The sequence below is a fragment of the Rosa rugosa genome, chromosome 4, assembly GCF_958449725.1.
Source record: "Rosa rugosa chromosome 4, drRosRugo1.1, whole genome shotgun sequence".
Taxonomy (NCBI): Eukaryota; Viridiplantae; Streptophyta; class Magnoliopsida; order Rosales; family Rosaceae; genus Rosa; species Rosa rugosa.
This window is the reverse complement of record NC_084823.1, coordinates 3,475,812-3,499,687: the sequence shown is the minus strand read 5'-3', so window position 1 is coordinate 3,499,687 and position 23,876 is coordinate 3,475,812. Positions and strand designations below refer to the sequence as shown.

Below are 23,876 nucleotides of genomic sequence, written 5' to 3'. Positions count from 1 at the left end.
GAAGAGGGAATTCATGAGGTAGTGAAACCATTAGAAGCAAGCAATTCACCGCATGTTATCATAGATATTGGATCTGACAAATGCAGACTTTGAGTTGAGAGGTGTTGAGAAACTTGCTTCATTGTTGGAATTCAGGCATGCAAATGCTACCTTCACAACAGAGACAACTTCACCTGTAGGAGGGCAAATTCAGGCAGTTGATGGGCTGGTAATGCAGTTGACGATGATGAACACGCCCCCGAAGATAGAGATGAGAGAAGATCTCCCGGATGTCTTCCCATAACTGTCTCCAATGTCACCACTCCAAAGCTATAAACATCGCACTTCTCATTCACTTCCATCGTATAAGCCAGCTCTGCTCAGTCAAATCTCAGACAGTCAAATGTCGGTATATAGAGATAATAATGAGTTAATAAAAATTTAATGCAGAGAAAAACAAATATTACCTGGTGCAATATATCCATATGTGCTTGCAAGGGCAGTCCAATTAGCTGAGTCCGGGTTCAAGAACTTAGCCGTGCCAAAGTCTGAAACACAGGCCTCATACTCATCATCCAGCAAAATATTCTTGCTCGATATGTCGCGATGCACAATCGGTGGCAAACAATCATGATGCATGTAACACAACGCATGAGCTACACCTTTAACTATATTCAGCCTTTTACTCCACCCCAGTTCTTTGGCTTCCTCATCTTTGCTCAACATCGTGGCTAAACTACCCTTTTCCAGATAATCATACACCAAAAATGAGTGTAGCCTATGTGAACAAAAACCATAAAGCTTCACAATATTTCGGTGACGCATCTCAGTTAGTGCCCTAATTTCATTCAAGAATGCCTTCTGAAGATTCTTGTTATCATCGCATGGCAAATGGAGTTTCTTCACGGCCACTGTGTAAGTGGATGACAAAGTTGCTTTGAAGACACTTCCCTGTTCTCCCTGCCCTATGCAATACATGGGATCAAAATCTTCTGTTGCCCTCATGATTTCCTCAAACATCGTTTTTCCATCCAACTTTAATATTGAATAAGAAAATTCTTCATTCATGTTGGTTGTTTCTCCATGCTGATCCTTCTTTTTCCTTTTTCCTACCAATGCAAATATAAAGGCTAGAAGTGAAAATACTCCGAGAATAGGGAAGATTATCATAAATACGAGTTTGTGGTCCTTTTTTGGGTTTTGTTTGTTGCAGGCTTGCAAAAATCGTGCGTTGCCACACAAGCCCTTGTTCCCTTGCAATGCTTCTGGAGTAGCAGCTTGAAATGCTTTGTTGTTGGGAAGTGGACCTTCCAAGTCATTGTAGGATATGTCTACATACGACAACCCGTGCATGTCTTCAAAACTTGTTGGAATGAAACCAGAAAGATTGTTGTGGGATATATTAAGTATTTCCAGACTCTGCATATTACTAACATCTGACGGTATCTGACCTTCAACTGCGTTAAAACTCAAATCTAGCTGAGACAGATGAATTAACTTTGCCAACTGGAATGGAATTGCTTGACTGAACTTGTTGTTGCTTAAATTCAAGTAATGTAACTTTTGAAAATCACCTACAAAACTTGGAATTGAATCATTGAATTCGTTTGCTGACAGATCAAGATATTCTAGATCAGTCAATGATTTCAACTCTGAAGGGACACGACCTGAAAGTTGATTGCCATCCAACATCAGCTTCACCATTGACGTTAACCCTCCAAACTCCTTTGGAATTGCCCCCACTAAACCATTTGAAGAAAGATCAAGCTCATGAATTTGGGTTGCATTTCCAATCTCGGTTGGTATAGAACCAGTAAGGTTGTTTCCCGCTATTAGTAGGGTTGTTAAATTTGGGCACAATCCCCAATTTGGTGAGATTTCACCATAAAGTTGATTGTTGCTCAAATCTATAAAATTCAAACTCGGATAAACACCAAAGTCTTCAGATATGTTGCATGTCAATTGGTTTCCTTGAAGACGGACTCTGAATAATCTCGTGCAAGTTTTAAAGCTTTTTGGGATTGGACCACTCAAATGATTGGAGCCTACTGAAAAGTTTGTGAGTGATCCACTTCCGCAAATGTTCTGTGGCAAATAACCCGAAAATTGGTTATTAGATAATATCAATTCTGTCAACTCATGGATATTTCCCAACTCTTTCGGAATGGTGCCAGAGAGGTTATTTAGATGAAGATAAAGACTGGTAAGGTTGTTCAGATCACCTAGTGTTGTCGGAATTGAACCACTAAGTTGATTAGCGCTCAAGTCTAGACTCACCAATGATTTCAGGTTTCCTATCTCCAAGGGAATTGAACCACTGAGTTGATTGGTGTTCAACTGTAGATCCACCAATGATTTCAAGTTTCCTATCTCCAAGGGAATAGTGCCAGAAAGATTATTTGTATGGAGATAGAGAGTGGCAAGGTTGGTCAGATCCCCCAATGTTGGCGGAATTGAACCACTGAGTTGATTTGTGCTCAAGATTAGATTCACCAATGATTTCAAGTTTCCTATCTCCAAGGGAATAGTGCCAGAAAGATTATTTTCAAAGAGATAGAGAGTGGTAAGGTTAGTCAGATTCCCCAGTGTTGGCGGAATTGAACCACTGAGTTGATTGGTGGTCAACTCTAGATCCACCAATGATTTCAAGTTTCCTATCTCCAAGGGAATAGTGCCAGAAAGATTATTTGTATGGAGATAGAGAGTGGCAAGGTTGGTCAGATCCCCCAGTGTTGGCGGAATTGAACCACTGAGTTGATTTGTGCTCAAGCCTAGATTCACCAATGATTTCAAGTTTCCTATCTCCAAGGGAATAGTGCCAGAAAGATTATTTTCAAAGAGATAGAGAGTGGTAAGGTTAGTCAAATTCCCCAGTGTTGGCGGAATTGGACCACCGAGTTGATTGGTGGACAACTCTAGATCCACCAATGATTTCAAGTTTCCTATCTCCAAGGGAATAGTGCCAGAAAGATTATTTGTATGGAGATAGAGAGTGGCAAGGTTGGTCAGATCCCCCAGTGTTGGCGGAATTGAACCACTGAGTTGATTTGTGCTGAAGCCTAGATTCACCAATGATTTCAAGTTTCCTATCTCGAAGGAAATAGTGCCAGAAAGATTATTTTCAAAGAGATAGAGAGTGGTAAGGTTAGTCAGATTCCCAATGTTGGCGGAATTGAACCACTGAGTTGATTGGTGGTCAACTCTAGATCCACCCATGATTTCAAGTTTCCTATCTCCAAGGGAATAGTGCCAGAAAGATTATTTTCAAAGAGATAGAGAGTGGTAAGGTTAGTCAGATTCCCTAGTGTTGGCGGAATTGAACCACTGAGTTGATTGGTGGTCAACTCTAGATCCACCAATGATTTCAAGTTTCCTATCTCCAAGGAAATAGTACCAGAAAGATTATTTTCATAGATATAGAGAAATGTGAGACTTCTTAGAAGACCAATTTCTGGAGGGATTTTTCCAGAAAATTGATTTATAGATAGATCAAGATAAATTATTCTATATATAAAGGGTGAGTGTTACTGTTACACTATTGCTAAGAAACGGAAAACCCCTGTTTGTCCTCACTGTTCGAAGAGAATTTCAAGTTGGTGGAAAAGACGTTTTGGTCCTTGCTTTTGTCTACGTTGGATAGGCATGTGACTGACATGTGAAAGCCATCATAATGTATGTACATCTTTGGCTAGCTTTGTGTCTGACATGTGAAATCCACGTTGAGAATATTATATCATTTGCATGAATGTATGTTATATTGTGAGCATCTGCATCCATCCGTGTCTTATTGGTTTGTTTTTTTTTTTGGCAAGCTTATTGGTTTGTTTTTTTTTTTTTTTTTGAAAAACTTATTGGTTTGTTTTAGAGGGTCTAAGATTTACAATATATTTATAAATTTTTTCCCATGGTCCTCCACTTTAGCATTGTAGTGGTCCTGGTTGTTCCAATGCACTTTGAACTGGATATTTGTCTTTTGGCATCATTGAAAGGTACTTTACTGAAATCATGCCTCAATTCCAGGCATGAAAACGTGGAAAGTTCAAAAATAGAAGCTGAATTTATAGTATATGCTAGGGACAAAGGATAATGGATTTTTTGTCTGTCATTGCAATGCTGAGTGCATCATATTGTTTCAGTATATCAGGCCAATGATAGGAATCGATTGTTAGTTCTCAAACTGGGTTGTTTTGTGTACTTCCTTATTTCCAAATAGATCTGAGGTAACAAGCTTTTATTTGTCAATTGATCTGTTTTTTGATTTGTATGTCTTTGCATAGGAAGATTGAAAAAGGGATTGAAATCGGTAAGGTTCCAAAGTTTGAAGCTTTGATTTGGTTTGATTTTGGGGGTTTTTTTTTTTTTTTACCTTCTGGCTGGAACTTTCTTTTTCTTCTTTTAAATTTGCTGTTCTGTTCATTAATTTATCAAGGCCGACATGATAGTTATTCATGTTCTGTTGTTTTCGTGATTTTTGTGGGTTTGGTGTTGATTTAGTTTTCTGTTTATGTTGGTTTTGAACTGATTGGGGTTTTCATTTTTCAGGGGTTTTGTTTGTGTTGGAGTCTGATATCTCGGTGATCGATCGGATTAATTTGAGGTGAGTTGTTTACTTCAATCTGTTGTGGTTTCTACAAGAAGTTAAAAGTTAAATTAGTTTTTTCATGTTTTTTGTCGGTTTGGTGTTGATTTAGTTTTCTGTTTATGTTGGTTTTGAACTGATTGGGGTTTTGATTTTGTAGGGGTTTTTGTTTGTGTTGGAGTCTAATATCTTGGTGATCGATTGGATTGATTCGAGGTGAGTTGTTTACTTCAATCTGTTGTAGTTTCTATCAATTTTAGTAACTGTTATAGTTCAATGAATTTTTTTGTTCATGAAGACAAAATTATACCGATAGGTTTTAAGTAATTTTTATAATGCATCAATTACTCTCTGTTTTATTTTTTTTCTTTCTGTTTTTCTTTCTAAGTTAACCGATGACAAATGAAATGTAGTTTAAGAAATATTGTATTGGCATTATTTTCTGTAGTTATATAATTAATTTGATAATTATGTTACAGTTATGTTTGCTTTTTACAGAATTTATGCAAAAGAGTCTATATATCATTTGGCTGCCACTGTTCCTTGGTCTACTGTTTAACGTTGTCTGCATCTTTCATTCTTATTCAGGTATGAACTTTGAATTTTCGTTTGCTCAGTTAGTGGCTTTGTTTGCTTTCATTGTGTGCTGTTTGTGTACAAAATACATTATATAAATATGTTTGCTTTCATTGTATGCTTTGTTTTTGTACAAAATACATTATATAACTATGTTTGTCCGAGTAACTATGTTGCATTTTGTAATTGGTTTTTCCTTTCTGTTCATCTTGCAGAGCTTTGGGACAGTGTGCACCTAGGTTGTTTTAATGCTTCGCATTGAGGTTTGATTATAAAAGTGGTTTTAAGTCATTTTTGATTTTAATTCCCTTCCTTTTCAATGTAGTTATGGCATCGGATATCAGGCACATTAGAGGAAAAAGATTGTTGGAACAAAATGATAGTGCAGGTCTCAATCGTGATGCAGAGATAGAAACCAGAAACAATAGTGATAATTTTTATACCATGAGAGCCCAAACTGATACTGGGGGTTTTGGTACAGAGGGAATGCATCAAGGAAGATCAAGAAGGCCAAGACGTGGTATGTATATATTAAAATTGAATGTATTTTGTTCTTCATCAATTCAAATTTTGTAACATTGTCTGAATGTTTTTAATAGTTCCTGAACCTGCAATAACAGAGAAAAATTACACCTCTGAACACTTGAATAGAAGATCAAGAAGGCGAAGACGTGGTATGTGTATATTAAAATTGAATGTATTTTGTTCTTCATCAATTCAAATTCTGTAACATTGGGTGCATGTTTTTTTATAGTTGAACCTGCAATAACAGAGATAAATGACACCTCTGAACACTTGAATATAAGAGTTGAACCTGCTGAAGAAAACAACACTCTGTTGTTGAATCAAACTTCTGTTAACAATGAAGATACGCATGTTAGTCATACAGGTATAATGGATGAGGTTGCATCAGTTTTTAAAAACATTTGATATATGTTTATGACATTATTCAATCATTTTGATTTTCCTTTCATCTAAATAAATACAACCTAATGGAATAAGAGGTATAATTTTTTCTTCATTCATCATGACTTCACATTTAAACAGTGTGAGTAATTTTTATCATCATTGCCACATTGTTATTAATTTATGTCATATTTTACATTCAGGTCATTGTTCGCTCTCATACAGTCAGGCATCATATCAGAAAAGTAGAGAAGGTTAGTTTTGTCAAATTTTCGTCTCTGTATCAATCAAATATGCATACACATTTGCTTACCAAATGTAATATTATTGTTGCAGGATTTATTATGAGATATGAAGATTCGGGTGATAATATTCATGAATGCAATTATTGCAATGCGAATTTTTGGTCTGGAGAAGCTCTTAAACAATCATCTTCAAATGCGGGTTTGCTATTGCTTTAGCCTGTGGTGCAGACCAGATTTGAGGTGGAACAAGCTGCTCACTATCTGATATTCAAGTGTCAAGTAAAGTAAGCATGTCTAATATTTCACAGGATACCATCTTCCTTTAGTATAGATATAACTAGAAGAGATTAGATTCTGCTGTTGGCCATTACTGAAGAAACAAGTCTGCATTAAAATTGAATATAAAAGCTAATGATAGTGAAAGTGCCTAAACCAAACTGTATTGAGTCTTAATACCAAATCAAATGAATCTGTAATTCTCTCTATCTACCAAAAAAGTAAATAAATCAAATCAGCGTCTGCAGCTGGGATTTGTTTTGTAGATAAGATGTTTCATGGTCTAGGAATTAAAGGGACAACAGAAGACAAGACAAATTTATTTTGGTTATTGTTAGCAGCCATTTGTCTCAGTGCTATTTGTTTGCTACATTCTACTGAACAATCTGATGTTCTTGAGTTGAAAATCTAATTAGGCTGTAATCATAAGCCATGTTTCTATATTTTACAATGCTATTTGTGTGCTACATTCTATTGAACAATCTGATGTTCTTGAGTTGATTAATTTAGTTTATTCCTTTTGAGCTTCATTCTTTTCTCAGCGTATATACTCATTCACTGCTTTTTATTTTTTTTGGTCCCGTTTTTCATTTCTGATAAGAATTTTTTCCAGCTATCTGATTGTTCAGTAGAATGTAGCACACTGAGTTGATATGATTAAATAGAAATAACTAACCACCTAATTGCTTGCAATATGCGTTGGCACTTCTATTGTTATAGTGTCGGAACTAAGCCAAATCTTTGATTTCTTTGATACCTTTTTCAATGTAGGCTGATCATCATGGATGCATTGACCTTGGTGGCCTCTTCAAAGTGACTGCAGGTTATGAGAAAAGTAGTATGTACTTTTACTTGACAGCATGCATTGATAAAAATGTGAACACTAGGAATATTGTCCGCGGATCAAAAGTACAGTCCTTAGCCATTAAAAATTAATCTTCAAGATGAGGGTTTTGTTCCCACCATTATTTGAGTTAGACACATGAAAAAGTACAGTCCTTCAGTTCGTCCCCACCAAAACTTTCCAAACCAACCTCGAAACCAATAGGCTACTCAGACCCACAAAGCAGAGAGATCTGATTTCACTGAAGTTTCAATCTTTGGGTTCTACCAGGAAAAAAAAATAGATAAACAAAGTTTCAATCTTTTAGCTTCATTTGGTTTGGATTGATTGGTTTGATTGATCATTTTGTTGGGTTTTGCAGGAAACATTGGTTTCTCAGTGATTACATGCTCTTCCAACGGAAGGGGGCCTGATTCAGTGAAGAACGAAGTGAAGAGTGTGGAACAGTTGGCTCAAGAGAAAAGGCGAGCTGACCTGTCTGCTCGGACTGCCTCAAGCGAGCTGACCTAACAGTTTAATAATAATCAGACATTAGTAGAAACTAGGAATCATGACTTTTCAAAGAAGCTAACCTGTAAAAGTGCATGTCTTTTCCTGCTTTGCTGCATTCATAATTCGAGTCATATCAGTATGATCAAAACAATTCCTACTGCAGGGTCTGTTAACAATTGCCTTATACAGTCCTTTACCCTAAGGTTTGATGATGATTCTTTAGTAATGTTATAATTGACAGCAGTGAGATTTAGCAATCCAGACAAAAAGCCCCGCAGGTAACAACTACATGCATGTCAATTTCATTTGTTTACCTATCACTTCTTTGACTTCTTCTATAACTTCTTACTTTCACAATAACAGGGAAGGAAGCACTGAATCAGCAACATCATCCACAAACACTATGAACAAGGAAAAAATGGACTGAAATATCATGTCACTTTTTGTGTAAATAGAAATGGAGGCAGCAACTTTTTGGACAACCTCCACAGCTAATCATCACTAGGCTAACAACCTCTCAGCAACTGACGTCACTTTTGATAGTCACTAGGTTAGCCTATAAGTAGATCACTGTATTTTGGAGAAGCTGTTTTAACAGCATTTGCAATATATATTTGAACATTACCGGAACATCTATATTAATAGTAATGTTAGCTCCTGATATGGAGCATGAATCGATGTATTTTTGAGAAGCTGTTTTAACAGCAGTTGTTTTATATATATTAACTAAATTCTCTGTCTTTCAACACTTGCACAGTCCGTTCCAAAACCCGCAGCAACGCGCGGGCATGTATGCTAGTGAGTTTGGAAAGGGAACTAATTCCAGGTGGTATAACATCGAAGAGTTTATTCCAGCTGAGGTCTAAGTACACAAGATTAGGGAATGACAAGAATGAAAATTCATGTAGTGTACCTTGTATACCAGAATTGGTAAGGTTTATCTTGTTGACACTTCCAGTTGCATTGCACGAGATACCCGTCCAAATGCATGGGTTTGCAATTGCTTTGGGATTGGTGGAAGTATTGGTGGCATTATTTGTACTGGGAAGGTACATCCATGAGTTAATAGGCTGGGATTGATTTTGTAAGCTGGCTTTCCATTTCAGAAGGGCTTGCGCTTCAGTAGGTGAACTGGATGAAGCAAAAGCAAAATAGTTTTGTGATGAAGGTAGGTGAACATACAAGAAAATGAGGCAATAATAACATCTCATGGTTACTGTTTTGTTTAGGTGTACGCATAGTGAGGGTTGGGTTGGCTATCTATTTATAGAGCCCTGGTCTCGTGTTCCACGTTAATTGACTACCGTTTCCAGTCTTTCAAGAATCTGCTTTCTCTTTTTTACTTCTCTTATCAAAAGTATTTATCCTTGTGTTGGAACTAATTGGTCTTATAAGTCTTCCAATGAGCGTGTGGGGGCTTTCTTTTCATCCACATGAAAAGTCAGCTGACGCGTTTCCAATAGGTAGGGAAGCATAGGTGTTAGGAAATGAGCGATCACCAGCGGATAGGAAATGAGCGATCAAACAGGGGACACATGACCTCAAACATTTTTCTTATTTTTTTTTTTATAGTACCTGCTTTAGAGACACAAGACCTAATTGATTTGGGCACCCCTCCTTCCTCTTTGACAATTGCATATCGAACCCGGGCGTCAATCCGCATTTAACCCAAACGGCCAAACTGTGATGGGCACCCAAATTGATTTGGACACCCAAAAGCAAGGAGCCTATTGCCGCCACAACATGGAGAGGCTTGTGGATCTGCCATGTTGGACGGACCTTCTCTCTTGCAGATCGGAGTGCAGCAGCATCAGAACAAGCCCGGAGCGTCCAAGGCCCCGCTGCAACAGGTGATCGATGCCTATGCTACTGCCATCGCAGACAAGATAGCGCTGCCCGTCGCCGCTCGTCTCTAGGCCTATCGCCGCCGTTCCCTCAGTCATGATCAGACCACCTGCAATCGACTGCCGCATCCAGTTCGAACCAAACCTTGCCAGAAAATTTAGCTCCTCACAGGCCTTGAGTCGCTTCCGACCTGGTCGTACCCCATCCGGATCTTCTGCTAACAGCCAATTCGAGAGACCAGACTCGACCATCCCACTCTCTGCTCCAAGTTTACTTCGGTGAGTCTCCGAAGAAAAACAAACCGAACGAAAATTCGTCGAACAAAAACGACGTTGATTGCCGCAAGAAGACAACGAGAGGCAGAGACAAAAGGTCTGCTTAGTGTTGGCGTCGTACACCATTAAAAGAGTTCCCAGCCATCAAAGCTAGGGTTTACGAGAGATAGAGAAAGACAGACGGCCATAGCAAAAGCCTAGTTAGTATTGTCTTTTGAATTAGTAATTTATTCAGATTTGAAGTGTGAATGGTAGATTGTGTAAACTGAAGGCAAGCATTTGCTCTAAACATTCAACAGTATCAATCCAACTGAAAAAGAGAAATACACTAGAAATTGTGCCCGCACTTTGTCGCAGGTTTTGGAGCTAACACAATGTTACTTAAGAACTAAATTTAAAATGATGGAAAATATAGTTGACATGATCATTATATTAACAAAAGTTTCAGTCTGTTTTACAACAAAAGATGAAGTAGATCAAGTCCCTCCATCAGCTTCCCTCCTTTCCAAATATCTCTTCAGCTTGATCTGAATGGAAAACGAACATTGCACAATTAGGTAATAACATAAAAAATGAAAATACAAAACTTCAAAAAAAAAAAAAAAAGTGTACTAAAATTTGATTGTTGATTGTGGTAAACCTCAGGAAATATGGGAGAATCTAATACAGTGCTGAGACATAATCACTTTTCAACAATCAGTTTGCTCATGACTAAAATTCATGTTGTATAGGATGGTTGTTTCTTTCTGTTGGGATTCCCCTAGCTCATTATTGCACTTTCCTTCTATTCTAGCTCAAAAACAAAACAAAGAAATTTGAGAAATCGAGAGTTAAATTTGCAGAAACACTTAAAATAATTGCCATTGTACGACCTGGAAATTCTTCCTGATTGTGAATGTTTCTACCAGCAGTACCTGTAAATGGAGAAATAGTGTGCGACTCAAATTAGAAAGTAAATCCAAAGTAATTGTTAATCTAATCTGTCTCCTTCTTGTTGGTTTCAATTTTTACCAAGTTCAAAAGATATTTGAAGCTGCACTTGAGACTGATTAATTAAACTCCAACTTTGCAATCTGCTCCTATACCATCTCAGATTCAAAGTAGTTTAATGCAGTGATATATAGTTAGTAACACCCATTATCACCAGAAGCTCCATAGTCATATCAATTTTAAAACAACAAAACGAAAAGAGAAGTTCCACATAAACATATGCTTGTCTATGTGAAGGAGCAGAAAGATGCCAATATATGAAAGAGCATCTTGAACCGTGCAATATGCGACTGTTATATTCTGTCACATACACCAATAATGTTCATATTATAATTTGATACATAAAAACATGAGGTCTCACCAACATTAAGATTAAGATAAGTGGTTTGTTGTGCCAAATATGACAGATTTGTGCGGGCTAGCTGAAGGTCAGAGAGCCTTGAATCTTCTTCCTTGGTTGTCATTGATTGTTCAAGGTGGTCTTAGTGTTTATTAATTAGCTATATATGATACAAAGTTAATGACAGGCTCGATGTGTTGGGGGCAGAAACTGACAATGAAGTAAAATGAGGGAGAGAGTAACTCAATGTAAACTAAGAACAAATGGCAACTGTGTTATGAAATGGAACAAATAGGAATCTGGAAGGTAGTGACTGAGTAGTCGGGAAAACAATGGAGTGTATTTTACAACGTTCAGGGCAAGAGTTGCAGCAAAGGGATGGGCCATTTATTTTTGGTCCTTTCATCATTCAAATACTTGATGATGTGTAGTAGTTTTTGCACTTAAGAGGTTCAATTTGCAGAAACAAACCCGTAACCTAAAGATCCAGAATTGAAGAACATGAATATGCAATCAAAAACAAAGAAATGAAAAATCTGTTCCTGAGAGTTACTAAATCTAAGAAAAGAGACTCATTTGAGGTCAGAAGGAAGAGCACAAATTTAACAAAAATAGAGGATGTTTGAACTTAAGCATATACCTATTTCAAAGTTTGGCTTGCAATGACACACCTTCTTCAAGAATAGCAACCTGAAGATTTGCAAACAGAATAGTTGTGCATTAATAAGCCATATTAAGATTAGATCTGTTACTAACATCCAAGCTGAGAACTATCATAAAAGCAAGAAATCAAAAACCCTGACTTTTGTTTCAAATGAAATCATTGAAAGGAAACCTAGAATTTCGCTTGTTTTCCTTTCTATACGTTTCTATGAAAAAAAAAGATTAAAGAGAGCAAATATTCAGTTCTCTTTAAAGAGAAAACTACAATAGTCAATACGAATCTAAGGGCCAAGGCTCATAGTACAGAATTAATGTTTGTAAAAATAAAGAGAAAACTACAATAGTCAATACGAATCTAAGGGCCAAGGCTCATAGTACAGAAAATAAATTATTATTATTATTAAAAACGACACAATTAAACCCAATTAAACCAATAGTCCAATAGAAAGATGATAATGTCTTCGCTTTACACTCTTTTATCATTACTGTTTTGATTTAATTGGGATGCTTATTTATGTTCGTCTTCTTTCTGTTACATCTTCACCTTTACCAATAGGGAGTGTATTGGACTACAATCTCACCAAATTTATCTTCACATATATATCTAGACATTATTCTCTGTGCAACAGTTCATCAATGTACAACACCAAGACTACAATTTCATACATTATGATGAAAAAGAATTCAAATTGAATTTCCCGTTCCTTCATCGTTTTGCTCAATTTTTTTGGTAATCAAATAGATAGATGCATGCTAATGAACTCAAAAGAAAAAGGAAGAAAAGAACCTGATTAAGGTATTTGTCTGAATCAGATAAGGCTGCCCACTCCTATTCACCAAGAACTCAAAACCTAGCTCACCTCTGGTTGGCCTGCTCCATTTTCAGTACACACCTGCAGCACCATTTTTAACAGTTTCAAAAACATATATTATACCATAAAATGCAAGTACAAAATTGTACAACCACTGAAATAGGCGTATGATTTACTTCTACAAAAGAACGCAGTATTTTATTTTAGTTACAGCTTTCAAACAGTAGCATTAGACCAAATACTTGTTAAAAGCACGGAAAGATTCCAGAAATCACAACACATTTTGTTGCTTAATCAATATAAAAGGATGAAAATTACCATGATGTTTCCAAATATTGCTTTCTTTCTGTTCTTGCAGATTGCCATATATCTATATAAGTATAAAAATGAGTTTTAGATGTTACTGAATGTGAGTAGTGGATTATTATGCAGTGATGATGAACTCAAACTTTGAAATGGTGTAAAATGGGGCAGAGAGGATCTTTATCGTTATTATTTGAGAGAGACATGTTCAATCTCAGAGCTTTGAATTCTTCCATGAAAACCAAATCAATAGAACAGTATATTCAATCCATTTGCAGATTGCCTCAGTCTTATTCCTGATAATCTAAACGGCAATGAATTCAAGTACAAATATTAATGGGGCCTTCATTTACATAGCATTCATTGTATGATCATAACCCAATTGAGTAAAAACATGAAAATTTAGGAGCTACTGACACACCCAATCCACCAAGAGTCTCCCCCTTCGTCTCTAGACCGTCTTTAGGATTCAATTTTGAAGAACCCCCAATCAATTACAAATGCGACTCATAGAAACAGTCCTGTTTCTTTATTACAACGCTGCCAAGGAGCTTTTCCTCCTTCTCCAGCATCTCAAGTGTCTACACCATTAAAGAAACAAAAATTCAGCAGAAAAATGATTCTAATACCAGATAAAAATTCAAACAAAGGCTAAAATGATTCTAATAGCAGATAAAAATTCAAACAACTGAATATGGGAATATCATTCTCTTAAATATGTTGTACTAAAAGGTTTGTTAGAAAAAGTCTGAACTCAGGAAGATTTGATATCTTTGAATGTTTAGTATAAAATGAAATAATGTCTACAAAGTTAGTTAGTGGTGGGTGGTACATACTTGCATATTGATCGGAGACTGAATGACTTCATCCCTTCAACAATTTTCAACATGTCCACGATAAGCCTAATATAGCTTTCTCTTTATCAGCTCTCAGGTATCCTCCCTGAAAACTCAGGCCTGGGGGTTTCAAAGCCACAACAATTTCATGTAGTAGTAATCATATATAAACTCTAGCATATCATATCTGCAAATTTTATATTAGATCAAAGAATCAAAACCCCAAATTTTACATTAAAATTGGGAAATCGATTAAACAGGGTTTAGAGTTTAGATAAATGTTTGCAGACTATACCTCTTTTCTATTTGTTCCCAACCCAATCTTTCTCTCTGAGAGTGTAAAAAAAGTTTGGTTCTCGGAGCTATTGAAAAGCTAGAGCATAGACTACAAAAGAAAACCAAATTACATACATGAAGAATTGAATCAGATAAGTATCAATTAACAAAAGAAAGAAATAACAAAAACTTCCGCTTTCACAGATTGTAAAAGTCGAGAAATTGATAATTGTTGCTAAAAACGTGAAAACAAATGACTAATAAAAGGAAATGACTTCAGCTATATCAACTTACCAAGTGTTTGCTGCTGTTGATTTTGATGGCTGAGTGTGATCTTCTGTAACAATGGGAGTCGCTCCCACAATCTTGGCAACTTTTGCTGAAAGCTCCCAAGCTTTTGGTGATAGTTCAGGTCTTCTCCCAAATTTTTGCTGAACTCTCCCTCCCAAAACCGATTAAAATCTTTGGCACACACCTCCTCCGAAACTGATTTCTCGTCTTCTGCTTTCTACTCTCTCTTTGTCTCTGCACGCAAAGAAACAGTCGCTCTCTCTCTCTCTCTCTATTGAAACCCCATCCAAACTATCTGTTTCTCTCTCTCTCGCTCTCTCTCTCTTTCTCTCGATCAGTGTGGTCTCCATCGGCCTTATCCGCAAAAGTCAAAACAATGGCAAAACGGTGGTTGACGCAACTGGCAAGGGCAAAACCGTCACTCCACTTTGTGGACAGTGAAACCGGGCAACTGAGCTTTAGTATATTGTAAATTTGACATAACTGAAGGAAAAACGAAGGAAAAAAAAAATAACAGAAAAAACGAAGGAAAAAAAAAATAACAGAGAAAACGAAGGAAAAAAAAAAAACAAAAAAAAAAATTTATTATAAAAAAAGAACTTAAGGCATAATGAACATTTTAGTGTCAAAAATTGACATCGTGTACTGATAGTGGGTCGAGTTTCAGATTTCGTGTACTGAAATGTTTGGTTTGAAACTTTATGTATAAGAATTATTAGTGGCCTTTACTTGGTGTACTGTTTGCGAAATTTTCCCTACTATATAATATTAGGTCTCAATGAAGAGGCATCCGGAACTTCAAACAAATCCCATGCTAACATATTAGTCAAAGATACAACACTACAAAAAAAATGCACAGTAAATTAAGTAAAATGCACTAGGAAACCTTGAACTGTTTACAAATATACACACCAACAGGAAGAGCTTTACAATTCAAGAGTTATTTATTCCATTTCTTACCTTTTACAGATATGGAGAAACAAAACTCAAAACCTGCGACTTGCATCGACTAAAGTTCTTTTTCTTTTTTCTTTTTCTTTTTTTTTGGATATTTGGTGGATCAATCTCGCTGAATATAATAACGCAGACTAAACCCCAAATATACGAGAGGAAGAACCTCCTCGTCCTCAGCTAAATATAGTTGTAAATACAGTTGATAAAGAAACCTAGGCCAAATATACACCTTTATCTTCCCATGACTGATGGACTTGAACTAGAAGACTATTTCTTGATAGGGATTATAGCGCCTCTTATTGAACTCCAATACACTACCATATGTGCGATCAGCAACCCCAACAAACAGAGCTTCAGAGTCGGGGCTGAAGGATATTACGGCAATCTCACCAAACAGATCAATCTCTTGTCCCTTTGCATATCCGGACTGGGTATCAATGATGTGAACAAAGTCTGCTGGCTCAGCCATGGCCATAAAACGACCATCAGAGGTGAATTTTATAGCTCTTATTGCTCCCATTCTTCCCTTCAACACGGCTAGGGACTCTGACAGGTTCCTTATGTCCCATAGCCTACAGGTAGTGTCTTGGTTCCCAGTAGCAAAGATCCGTCCATCCGGGTGCCAAGCTGAAGAAAAGCAATAGTCTAAGTGCCCTTTGAGGTCTCCAACAGCCTATACAAAGTAGGAAATATATCAGAACTCTGCACATCGTCTGCATAAAACAAATTATGTAGGCAGAGAAATAGTGATGCGACTTACTTTACCAGACTGAGCAGCAGCAATCAAACAGTCTGCACGATCACCAAGTACTGCAAGCAGCTTACCATTGGGACCAACAGAGGTGTTCTGCCAATAAATAACGAAGCCAACATTGAGCGAAATGGTAAAGCATAACCTAACTTCAGAATAAATTCACAATAAAAAAAAATTGGGTTTGTATAGGGTACTCACATTTACAGACCACTCGAAGGAGAAGCGATTGAGGCAACCGAACTTTTCGATGTCAAAAACTCTAACTTGAGCATCATTATTTGCAGTCATTACCCTCATTGAGCCACTACACAGAGAGCATTCAGTCAAATTAAGTAAAGTCGAGCAACCTGGAACCCTTTCTGGAGGAGAACTCAGTTGGGTTTTGGAAAATATCCACTGCATTACTGATGGCAGTCTCAATCTGTTGTTAGTTTTAAGCAGAAAGCAACTCCAGGTTGTTTCATGTGCTGCTCCAAATAAATGAAAAATGAGAAATGTGAAATAAATATACAACTGATTCAGTAGTCAAAAACTTATTATAACACCCGCCTACCTTGCAGATTAGTTCACCTTGGAAGCCCCAAGCAACCAACAAATTTTCCTTGACAGCCATAGTGCTTATCTGCACTCTAGAGAGTGGTCGTGCCAACAACCCAGGTCCTTTCTGTAAGAACCTACCAACATGAATCACAACATCCTTTTAGCCTGGATTTCCACAGTAATCAGTCTAGTATTTAATACCTCAGTAGGTACAATTGGTTTAGCCACAGTGAGCACTTCGGTGCCTCTCCCGTGCAAAGAGTTCCAATGCATTACTGAAAAGTTCTGCATCAGGTATACATCATGCTTTGATGTGGCCCATAACAAATTCCTTAGCTGCACAAGAAGAAAGAAACCAAGTTAGAGGGACATACTGGTAAAAGGTTTCAACAAACCAAAAAAGCAAAGTAACCATATCTTATGCAAGTATGCATCTTTAAGCTAACAGAACTAACAATGTAATGCGCTTCAAAGCAGCAATATATAGGCCATTCAAGCTGGCACATTATCTACTCGCGGAGTATATTTGTTATGAGCTTAACACAATGTCGCATTCTATTCCATTACTAAAAAAGCCTGTACCAAGTAATGTTTAATGGTCTGCCAAAACAAGATATGTGGGCCATTTTTTCTGTGTTGATGCATACCCCAGAACCCACAACGAGAAAATAATTACTAGCAAATAAAAGAGCAATGCCATTTTACTAAGCACCACAAGAATGAAGTGAAAAACTAAGCACCCTGAACCTAGAGATCAGTAGACCACAAGAATCCCAACCAAAAAAAAATAAGAGTCAATTAAATGTGACTCCAAAGTTTGGAAGCTTCATATATAGTTGACAAAAAACTTAAAGTTGGATGGACAAAGAGAGTAAGACTCAATTCTACTGCCCTGAAAGATAACTTATGCATAGGAATCTCGGTTGGAATGCATTTTATCAGAGACATGCAAGACTGCAGATTTCTAAATTAGAGGGTCTATAAACTTGGGCGGTTGTAATGAAAACTTCATCCGATCAAGGTATGTGCCTCCAACCGTGAAGTGCAATTGATGCAAAGCCACAACATGATCACTCTACACGCCTCCAGATTAGTTAATAGCTCCAAAAGATAATTTACCCAAAACATGGCACACCATAACAATTGAAAAAAAGGAAGGTAAAAAAAAAAATTATCTACAACAGTACTAGCAGATAGTATGTAATCAAGCCAACATAAACTCAGAATGGAAAATAAACTAATAAGTCAGAGAAATGCAAATGTGAAGTCATTCATGCCTACAAGGGGATCCTCATGAAAATTCGAGTCCAAGAAATCAAGGATGATGCTAATAGGTCCCATCTTATAGAATGCAATAACACTACTTAAATAACAGGAATGGCTAACTTGCTACAGAGGTCTCTTAAATGCTCAGATATTCTCCTATCATGCCATAAAACCAAAGTCGCGACAGCAGCTCTAACTCCACCCTGCTTAAAAGCTGAAATAAAGAGAGCAGTAGTAATCCTAAAAGCAATATGATCATATTTAAGAGAGAGCAGAAACAATATAATTAAAACCAAAAGCAAAACTCAAGGACATTTATAGAAGTCAATAGTAACTGTGAGTCAGTAACTAAGAGAAATTAATGGCATGTAAGGGCAGCCTTCACACATCTACCAGAAAGGATCCGGTGAATGCACCCCAGCTTGATGCCATTATGTGGCCATCACAATTCAAACTTTCTATGCCTATGTCAGTGCGCAAAAGCATATTTATGTGAAATGCATCTAAAACTAGTATTTCAGGAGCAATCAACTTTTTCAAATGTCCTAAAAACTACACTGCAGGCAAAATGCCCTCTGAACAAGAAATCCTTATTTCCAATAAACAAATCATAGAAAAAAGAAAGAAGGTGGGACTAATATATTATAGAGATCTGATTAGGTGATTCTGTTTCTAGAAAACACAAACTGAAAAATATAATTCTTAGGTTTTCTTATTAAGTTCAGCAACATTAAAATTCTATACATCAATGTTAAGTAATGTCATGATGGTCACCTTCAGCTACAGTTTAGGTAAGTAGATTGGTTTACATCTCAGATTTATGCAAGGTCTATAAATGTGCCCAACAAAGACAGAATTTTGATGAACTCCATACCTTCCAGTGAATGATTGAGGCACAGAACCATAATCATAAATTAAGATATCCATCACAAAGGATATATCATTTTTTTTATAAGACCTGCAAAACTACCAAACTATTGATATACATAGAACTAAAGCAAGGAGCAGCTATATATTAAGGTTATGATTATGTATTTATATCTAGCAGCAAGGCAAGAAAGATTAAAAGAAATCAAAACTCCAAAAATTTTTGCAGACAACATGCCATCTATACCAATTATATGACATATCCAACACCCTCCACATGAACGACATGCGAGGACTTTACACAATGAAAAGTTCAGGTATGCACTACATATGGAACATCACAAGATTTGCCTAACAAAATGAATGCAACGACTTGGACATGCAAAATGAGTAAGAAGATGAAGGTATGCATTGTGCACCACTACATATGAATGAAATTTTGAAAAATGAAATGGAAACAAAATCAAAAACTAATTTTCTTCAAAATCATTTCAAACAGTTACGAGAACCAAGATCATGATCTCTACCTGAAAATGCACAATTGTGGACTTGACAAGCCATGTGTTGTAGTTAAAGTCGTAGAAACTCTTCACCTTCTCCACTTGCAAGCACTCCTGTAACATTCAGAAGAGTTGCTACACAAACAAACAACAACAACAACAAAATTTTTAAATTAATTAATTAATTAAAAAATACAAAATCAATCCGGCTGAAAATGAAATCACTCATAAGATCCAAAGGAATACCTTCTCAAGGTCTTGACGAGGCTGACCGAGGCTTTCATAGTTCTTATATTGCTTCAATCGCGCTTCACGGTACTTATCTCTGGTGAAATTAAGCCTCTCCCATGGTATTTCCTGTATGTCTATTCCATTTCTACCTTCCAAAGCCAATGTCTCACTCTTTAAAGATATTTCGATCTGATGAGTATCAGAGATCTTCCTCCTGAGTTCTACAATAAGAAAACAGAGTTCCAAGGAATTATACTAACATACCAGTAATAGAACATTGATTTTATCATAATTGCTTTATGCAAATTATACATGGTTTTATGTGGTCTATGTTTTATTGCTGGAACCCTGCCAACAACTCTGAAGAAAAAAACAAGGTACCACCAAATTTTTACGAAGCAAAGTGCCATTGTGCATAAACCATTACTTTGTGATTTCAGAGAAATACCTGCTCTGCTAAAAATAACACGCAATTTAAAACCCTTTTTGTTGTCAAGTTGTAGTAGTGAAAGTAAGGGATCGTTCTACGCCAAGGATCAAGGGTTCACCTTCAATTTATGTAACCTAGAAAACAAAGAAAACTAGAAACTATAGTAAAACAAATTTAAAAACACAATTGGGGGGATTGTTGATTAATTTTGCTGAAAATAAAGTAAGAACAAAAGATGAAACTAAAGTAAAGTTTGTGAATATGATGATGAGCAGTTAGGAGTTCGTTATCCACCACTAAACACAATCCAAGTTCCAATTTTTCTTCCTATGTTTATTACTAAGTCATGAGAGAGAGATTGACCAAGTTACAAAGCTAGAAGCAAGCTAAGTACCTTATATTACTTCCCTATAATGTTCTAACAAGAACAAGCGCCGTTATTAGAACCTTTTGAAAACATGCAACATAGAGATCACAAGCGGCTCCTACATTTAGCAAGTTCTAAAGCATTAAGCACATATGGAAGGATGTCAATCTAAGTGTACAAACTAGTACAACAAGCGTGTCTAGTTGCATTCCTCATCTTTGGTACACACCTAGGCGAGAGGTTTTACTACTTTGGTTAAAATCACAAAACTATTAGGTGAATTGCTATTTAACCTAGCACCAATTACATGCATATCCTATATGTTTGCAACCACATAAAACATACATATAAAAGACTCATCTAATCCAGAACCAAAGAACAATCTCATTGACAAAGTAACTAAAACATAGAAATTTATTATGAAACTTGAACCATAGTTTAGGGCTTCAAACTAGCCCCTAACACAAAAGTATTTAGCTACTCATTGTTCTAAGGTAAACACACAGTAACATATTGAAAATAAAAGGGCAAAGTCGCAGAAAAAGAGAGTGAAGAGGCACGGTGGATGTTGCTTGAAGATGGATGTTCACGGTGGTGGTAGACGGCGACTTTGGCGGCTTCTTTTCCTATGCTTGTATGGAGCTTCGAAAATCAGAGAGCTAGGGCTGTTTTGAGGCGTGAAATCTGTATGATATCGTCTCCTTGATGCAAAGAAGCCTCCTATTTTTATTGTTTACAAGCCCCCTAGTTTTTCTCCTCAAAACCGGGTTGAGTTCTCCTTATTCTTCTCCAATTCCACTTGCTTAGTTGCCACACAATCTTCTGAACCTTCCTTAAGTCTTTCTAATAGTCTCTTGATAAGTATAATGCAGCAAAAATCCAATGAAATTCGTCCCAAAATCTGCCGAGAATATCTTCAGAAAATATAGCCTTTAATTCACTTTCCTTTCTCAACTAGGATTGATTTTCCTCTCCATGTTTGACAAGGGTTCCTGGCAGATTCGAAGGTGATATTCTGCCACATAATACTCCTGATGTCACTCTTCAAAAACGTACAAAAACCTTCTAGAAAGCTTCTTGAAAAGTGGCCCAACAACGGTCTTGAAAATGCTTCGCAGAAAGACTTGTCAGAAATTCCAGATTTTCCTTATCATCTGCTCATCTTTGCAGCATCATAACTAATGCATCCCACCATCTTTCTGGACGATTCTTGATTCTAAACTTCTCTACAACATATATTCTTCAAATCTGAGCAGAGAAATTTATGATTTTCATCCTTTAAGTTCAGTAGAAAAGTCCTTGAAAAAGCTTCCTAAAAAGCTGATGGAAACAGTCTTCTCTGGATACCAACTTTGAGCACAGCCTCTGGCTTCCTCTTTATCATTCCGGACTAAATCTTTGCCTGAAGTTATAGTAGAACATATGATCTTCAAATGTTGCTAGGCCTTTCTTCATAACTCCACTCGAAAGTTCTTCAAAACAGCTTCCCAAAACAGAAGAAAATAAGGCAGATTCTAATACTCTGTTTTCTGCTTCTCTGCAACTGTTTTGCACAGCAACTCTCTCCATCTTCTCTTGAGTTTTAGGACCAATGAATGATCAGAATCCATCCTTTGCATCGCTACTTCATGTGAAGTGCCTTGATTTCACCATTGTAGCTCTCTTTTCTCCTTAACTGCTCCTCAAAGTACCTAAGAAAATAACAAAGTTAAATTGATCTTTTTAAGGAATAAACTAAGCAAAAGTATAAAGGTTTCAACTATAAATTCGATGCATTTTATGCTCCTATCAATACCTTCATGGTTAACTTCTTTTAACTCAACTTGCTGTTGAAGTTCTGCAACATGATTGACCTAGAAGAGACAAATAAAACAGAAAAAAGAGTTAACAACTATGATAAGTACTCATGACTCATATCAAACATATAAATAAATATGTTCACCGGACAAACTAAAAGGCACAATTTCTGATTGTTGTATGAAATGCAGGAGGTGTAACAAAAAGAACAAGAAAACTTATGAGACTGTAAGTTTATCTACAATGCTGAAACTCGTTAAAATAATATTAACGATGTATACAATAACGAACGATGTATACAATAAAGTAAAACCATCAGTTGAGACTTGAGACAGATAGAGAGCAATTACCAAAAACAAGTAGCAAGAATATTAACATAAAACAGTTGATGGAATGGGAAAATATATCCTTCACATTACATAATTAAAAAGATTGTATTGATGCAAAACTTCAGTAAAGTTACATTACCAACACTATGGCATACAAACATGTATAAGAAACTGCATTCAAATCATTCAAAATGCCAGAGAGCAGGGTTCAAATCCCTAATAATAAACTGAGAAGCTAATAAGTAAGGATTTAAGTGCAAGAACAAGCAATGATGGTTTTACAAAAATTATTTCGCCTACTGTATTTGCACCTTAAGAGCAATTAAACCAGCTGGACATTTATCTACTGCTCAAAACATCAATTAACAGATGATCAAATATTTATTGCACCACAGCAATCATTTAAATGAAGATATCACCATACCTCCGGTTTGAGATTCCACTGCACAGTGGCTAGTGATTTCGCAAGGTCAGCATTTCCAGTCTGCAACCATTTTGACAGTTAGTAATAAGAAAATCCAACTAAGGGCACTGACCAAAAAGTTCAACAGAGCAAGAATTCTATTACTTCTAGATGTAGAGGAAAACCAATGATATCAGAATGAAACAGACAAAACACAGGGAATGGAAAAAGGTTGTCGAACCTCAAGTTTAGCCAAACGCACAAAGGCTTCCATTCTAGTACTATTATGTTTCTGCTTCTCTTTATCAGCCGCTTCCATGGTTTGCATCATAGTCGTTTGTAGCTTTGAAGCCTGAGGCAGTAAGGAGTACTTTATATAAGGATTAATGGATCATGGGAGAAGATATTTTAAGAAGAATTCAAGTAAACAAACTATTGGTGGAAGGAAAGTGACATTGTGTTCATCAACTTAATATTCAAACAAATGTAAGACTTATCAACAAGTTTTTAAGATGCAGGTCAATTCGTTAATTAAGAAAGAAAACTGCTCAACATGTTATGCATAGTCTCAAGCACACACAAAACAATTCTGACTACTTGTTTTGACAATGAACAAGAGTAAATAAGAAACCTAAGGATAGGAACAAGAACATCTCAAAAAAAAAAAAAAAATTCTTACCTCTTGTGCTTGTTGCTTGAGCTTCACGTATTTTCTCCAAGCTCTGCTTCTCCCCTTCCAATCTGGCAACCGTATTTTCCTTCTCTTTAATGGCCTCCACAGCTTTAGCTGCTGCTTTCTCAGCTAGAATCTTCTCCCTCTGCTTTCTCCTTTCCTCCTTCTCACGCTCACTTTCAGAATCAGAACTTGAACCGGAGTCCGAGTCAGACTCAGAGCTGCCATCAGTTACTG

General features: G+C 36.6%; 2 protein-coding genes, 2 long non-coding RNA genes and 1 pseudogene across 8 annotated transcripts; 1 reads left to right on the top strand and 4 right to left on the bottom strand.

Moving 5' to 3' along the window:
* Positions 1-12: 12 nt before the first annotated feature.
* On the bottom strand, positions 13-3,473 carry LOC133745140 (probable leucine-rich repeat receptor-like protein kinase At1g35710). Its single transcript, XM_062173137.1, has 2 exons — positions 447-3,473; positions 13-355 (listed from the first exon to the last, which is right to left on the bottom strand). Exons 1-2 carry the CDS (start codon positions 3,193-3,195, stop codon positions 153-155), a joined length of 2,952 nt encoding a protein of 983 aa, XP_062029121.1. The 5' UTR covers positions 3,196-3,473; the 3' UTR covers positions 13-152.
* A 398-nt stretch (positions 3,474-3,871) lies between these two features.
* On the top strand, positions 3,872-8,637 carry LOC133745151 (uncharacterized). 5 transcript variants are annotated; one of them, XM_062173146.1, is made up of 13 exons: positions 3,872-3,968; positions 4,522-4,576; positions 4,719-4,774; positions 5,057-5,146; positions 5,350-5,373; positions 5,460-5,654; positions 5,734-5,808; positions 5,889-6,023; positions 6,244-6,294; positions 6,377-6,569; positions 7,333-7,399; positions 7,767-8,175; positions 8,261-8,637. In XM_062173146.1, the coding sequence occupies exons 4-10, from the start codon at positions 5,062-5,064 to the stop codon at positions 6,499-6,501; spliced, it is 690 nt and encodes a 229-aa protein (XP_062029130.1). In that variant the 5' UTR covers positions 3,872-3,968; positions 4,522-4,576; positions 4,719-4,774; positions 5,057-5,061; the 3' UTR covers positions 6,502-6,569; positions 7,333-7,399; positions 7,767-8,175; positions 8,261-8,637. The 5 variants fall into 5 exon arrangements, with proteins under 5 accessions (XP_062029130.1, XP_062029132.1, XP_062029131.1 ...); XM_062173147.1 differs by lacking the exon at positions 3,872-3,968 and adding an exon at positions 3,978-4,199 and having other exon boundaries at positions 5,755-5,808; XM_062173145.1 differs by lacking the exon at positions 3,872-3,968 and adding an exon at positions 3,979-4,199 and having other exon boundaries at positions 7,333-7,384.
* On the bottom strand, positions 7,618-8,950 carry LOC133745157 (uncharacterized). The gene is made up of 2 exons (XR_009863488.1): positions 8,811-8,950; positions 7,618-7,911 (listed from the first exon to the last, which is right to left on the bottom strand). It is a non-coding gene; the product is annotated as an uncharacterized LOC133745157 (long non-coding RNA).
* A 1,600-nt stretch (positions 8,951-10,550) lies between these two features.
* On the bottom strand, positions 10,551-14,874 carry LOC133745155 (uncharacterized). Its single transcript, XR_009863487.1, has 6 exons — positions 14,532-14,874; positions 14,257-14,346; positions 13,962-14,148; positions 13,547-13,706; positions 12,798-12,903; positions 10,551-12,037 (listed from the first exon to the last, which is right to left on the bottom strand). It is a non-coding gene; the product is annotated as an uncharacterized LOC133745155 (long non-coding RNA).
* Positions 14,875-15,410: 536 nt separating this feature from the next.
* LOC133745147 (uncharacterized WD repeat-containing protein C2A9.03-like) lies at positions 15,411-23,688 on the bottom strand (annotated as a pseudogene).
* Positions 23,689-23,876: the final 188 nt, after the last annotated feature.